Source organism: Amphimedon queenslandica, unplaced genomic scaffold, assembly GCF_000090795.2.
Source record: "Amphimedon queenslandica unplaced genomic scaffold, v1.1 AMPQUscaffold_13490, whole genome shotgun sequence".
NCBI lineage: Eukaryota > Metazoa > Porifera > Demospongiae > Haplosclerida > Niphatidae > Amphimedon > Amphimedon queenslandica.
In genome coordinates this window covers 395,551-399,851 of record NW_003546274.1, presented here as the reverse complement: position 1 = coordinate 399,851, position 4,301 = coordinate 395,551, and the positions used below count along the sequence as shown (strand labels likewise).

Genomic DNA, 4,301 nt, shown 5'->3' with positions numbered 1-4,301 from the left:
TAAAACAACAATGATACCAATAGCAACAACTTCACGATTATAATAAATAATCAATGAGTAGATTCAACTGCCAATACACAAACAACAATTCGTATAATCAGCCTATAATGTGGAAGCTACTACATAATGTAGAGGAAGGAAAACATATAAACATCTACAAATTCATCAGTGTAGCAGTGTGGATACAATCAGCCTAAATATACAAGGTACTGTTTGCATACCAACAATGTTTTGCATATCAAACTCTCTCTCTCTCTCTCTCTCTCTCTCTCTCTCTCTCTCTCTCTCTCTCTCCCTCTCCCTCCCTCCCTCCCTCCCTCCCTCTCTCTCTCTCCCTCCCTCTCTCCCTTCCTCCCTCTCTCTCTCTCCCCCCCTCTCTCTCTCCCTCTCTCTCTCTCTCTCTCTCCCTCTCTCTCTCTCTCTCCCTCCCTCTCTCCCTCTCTCCCTCCCTCTCTCCCTTCCTCCCTCTCTCTCTCCCTCCCTCCCTCTCTCTCTCCCTCCCTCCCCCCTCTCTCTCTCTCTCCCTCCCTCCCCCCTCTCTCTCCCTCCCTCCCTCCCCCATCTCTTTCTTAATCTTACCACATAGAATTTCCCTCCTGTGTGTCCAAGGATAAAGCCTAGTCCTAGTATCATGCCAACAACACCACTTAACATCAGCGTCATGTGACTCTATGAAGATTTATTAATCACAAGAAATAATATAATCATTATTCCTACCTTGAACCAATTTTCACGGAAAGTATCTCTATAGTATCTTGCTATTATTGTAGCCAGTGGTAATAGAAATACAAACACAATGATCATAATAGAACCTAAAAGCAATTGAAAAAAAACTTTATTGATGAACTGAAAATTCATTCTTGTATGGTCCTAACAATTATACTTATTACATTCTAATAATTCCATACTAATAGACCTGTTCCCATACCACTAGAGATCCATTCTCATACCGTGCAATTTGAAAAGGAGAAACCTCAACTGATTGACACAAAGACACATCTGATAACAATCAGAGACATCACACGGACAGCTGGTGCTAAACTTCACTGCATGCTGACTCATGGATACATCATTCTTGCCTGACAAAGGAGAGAGAGAGAGAGAGAGAGAGAGAGAGAGATGTGAAAGAGGAAAGAAGACATAAAGCAATAAATGTTATTATGTTATGCAATCAGTTTTAATTGACATCAAAGCTGTTGCTTACGAGATATTGCTAGCTGTCCCCATGAGAGGAGAATGTGCCAATTCTTTTGTGAGAGGGATTTCACGTGAATAGAAGAATTGCTCAATGGGACCTTTCTCTTACTAAAACTGGAAGAAAAGAATATTCATGAAATCATAGTGTGAACTTTAACAGCAATTAACACAAACTGTAAGAGGTAAAAAAAATAAAGAGAGAAAGAAGAAAAGAAACAAATCTTACTGGCAGGAAACGGCGCCATTGCTATAGTTAGCCGAGAGGAGAGCAACTGAATCCTAACATTTTTAGGAACAATAACAATAGTAATGGTTCAATGTTTGGTTGCTATCAATTATACTTTGTTATCATTGCTTAATGTGAGACTGTGTCCAATGGATGACGTCCATGCAGTGTGTATTTCAAAACCGTGGTTATACCAACATGTCACCACATCACTGTTAGCCTAAGAGAGAGAGAGAGAACAAGTAAATAATAATAACAATAATAATAATAATAATGTTACTAATAGAATCAAAGTACCATTTCTCCATCCTCAGAGAAGCCCAGTGCTACCCATACTGAGTGCCCCTGGGTCTTGGCTGTAAGGTTAAACTCGACCCATTCCTCGTGATCCCTCCACGAGAGGCTCATGGTGCACTCATTTCCCTGACAACGGTGAGGGTAGACCACGTTGGAGGGATAACAAGTGTCCATGGTCCCTTGATCTTCCTCATGGCGGGGCTGGACCTGCTGACGACAACTTATAATCTTTACAACTTGTTAGAGACTTACTCTGCTGGCTTGTGAGAGATCTCTTGCTAGAATGAAAGAGAAAAGGACAAAAAGGCTAAAGATGCTGCTAAACTCCATAACAACTAAGCCCCACCTCTAATTTAATTATGAGCAATGAATACTATTATGGTTATTAACCAATGAATAATGATTATTAGTGATGTTTTATGCTATTAATTCATAAGTATGGGATTCAATGTTTCTTCTTGATGTTTTGACTTCTGGTAATGTAACATATGCTTCATTTTTGTCCAATTTGATCCTGTACTTAGTTCCATTACTAATAACTGTAGGAAAAATGTTGCAAATTACCTATAACAATGCCAATTATTAACAAACCAACATCATCCTTAGTGTCTATATCACTATAGGCACCATTATACAGTAGACTCTCTTCAGATACAATTTCCTCTGCAATAAAATTATAAAATAATGGTGACAGCATTTATACATACCTTCATTAGTCATCTTTGAAGCATGTTGTAGACATTTTTTCAGCTTTTTTTTCTTTCTCCAGCAAATGAAAATAACACTTAATATCAACAGAAGGAAGAATATTACAAGGCACAGAATTGCAGTGAGACCATTGTTTGTTTTGTACCATCCTTTCCCTCCTCCAGACTGGAGATTGTTGGTTGGTACTGCTTGAGGTAGAGTGGTCCCAGATGGATATACAATATCAATATCTGTTGTTGCCATCTTTATTTTCCTTCTTGATGTGGAGTTAGGGCAGCCTATGTAAGCTACTTGTTTTTATAAGTAATAGTTATCACATGATGACACACTGATTGTGCCCATTCATATAGTCTATAGTACACTGAATTACCTTTTTAGAGTATACCAAGGACAGCAGATAACACATGTTAAATGCTGTTATACTAATGTATTCTATTGAGTATGCACTTGTAGTAACATAAATTATACATTAATAAGCTAAAAACATCACAGGAAACTATTTAACAATTAACATCATAACAATTCACATAAACATTTAAATGCTCTCATATATATGTGTCGAGTTGGTTGGAGAGGCTACAGGTGAGGGTGGAAGCTCACCAAGACCAGATATTGAAGTGATGCTGTATGAAGGATTGCTCTTTATACCCAGTGACTTTCTCCTGTTATTCACTATAACTGTGAAATGATAAATGGTTTACAATCTGCATTAGCAGCAATGACTAACTTTCTGAGACATTGCTAGGTGTGTAGTGTACATTATAAACCATTGTTTCGTCTATACAAAATCAATAACTATAAAATAATCATTAGTGCATGGTATATGCTAACCTCTGGCATTTATTGATCTCTGCTCCTCACTACTTCTATTCTTTTTGATCACACAATACACAATACCAAATATGAAGAGTATAAATCCAATGAATACAAATACACTAACAATACTACCCATAACAGCTTCAACTACTATTGACTCATTGCTTGTTTGTGAAGGACCTGAAGGTGTGAAGGAGGACACAGAAGACATAGCAAAAGTATTACTGGTGCTACTGTGCACACTGGAAATAACAGGATATGATGAATGGACTTCTCTCCCTGTATTAGAAATGAAATGAAACCAATCACTACATCAAAATGACATACTTATTATTGCTCTTAATAAGGGAATGTCATCTTGCATACTGATGCTAAGAGATTGGCCTATGCTTCTGTCAGAAAATGCTATTAGAATATCAGAGCTGTTAAACCCTATCAGGTCTCCTTGTTGTACTGGGATCTGCATTGAAGGATCAACGTCAAATGAAGAACAACCTAATGGATCAATGTAATGAGAGCCTCTTGGAAGGACTGTGGCCTCATTAGATCCAAAGAAAGAAAACTCTGCAATTGTGTAGTTACTATCTGATGGTCTCCATACCCCCAAGCTAATATTAGAAGATACATCTACATGCTTATAGCAGAACTCCCATCTCTCTATCACTCCATTGCAAGGAGAAGGGAAATTGAGACTAAAGTAAACCGCCACTGTCTTTTGGAATGAATGAGTAAATGCTTCATTTACTCCAAAGAGACACTGATTGATGGAGAGATCAGGTAGTGGTATACCAAACATACTAACTGGTGTTGGAGTCATTGAACTACTGCTAGTAGTTATATCAGCCATTGCACTGGAAGCAGAAGGGAAAATGCTATTTGTAACATTTGCAGACAATGATGAGCTTCCAGTACTAGAAGATGCTGTGGTAGGATTAAGAGTGTGAACATACGCTTGTAATTTTGGTGCATAAGGATTGCTTGTTTTTATTAAAACTCCAGTAGAGATTGAGCTAGGAAAAGCAACTGATTTGTATAAATGTCCATTAGTTGAGTCATC

The 4,301-nt window shown here is 38.0% G+C and overlaps 1 protein-coding gene across 3 annotated transcripts in view; it reads right to left on the bottom strand.

Moving 5' to 3' along the window:
- LOC100641162 (putative ferric-chelate reductase 1 homolog) overlaps window positions 1-2,706 on the bottom strand; it is a 3,846-nt gene extending 1,140 nt beyond the window's left edge. The window contains exons 1-10 of one of the 3 annotated variants that reach the window (XM_019993715.1): window positions 2,428-2,706; window positions 2,312-2,383; window positions 1,973-2,259; window positions 1,721-1,930; window positions 1,539-1,643; window positions 1,424-1,476; window positions 1,205-1,311; window positions 951-1,079; window positions 718-812; window positions 580-669 (exon numbers count right to left, since the gene is read on the bottom strand). In XM_019993715.1, coding sequence (XP_019849274.1) covers window positions 580-669; window positions 718-812; window positions 951-1,079; window positions 1,205-1,311; window positions 1,424-1,476; window positions 1,539-1,643; window positions 1,721-1,930; window positions 1,973-2,050 — 867 coding nt within the window. In that variant the 5' untranslated portion in view covers window positions 2,051-2,259; window positions 2,312-2,383; window positions 2,428-2,706. The remainder of the gene's footprint in view (window positions 1-579; window positions 670-717; window positions 813-950; window positions 1,080-1,204; window positions 1,312-1,423; window positions 1,477-1,538; window positions 1,644-1,720; window positions 1,931-1,972; window positions 2,260-2,311; window positions 2,384-2,427) is intronic. The other 2 variants (XM_019993717.1, XM_019993716.1) reach the window with 2 other exon arrangements.
- Window positions 2,707-4,301: the final 1,595 nt, after the last annotated feature.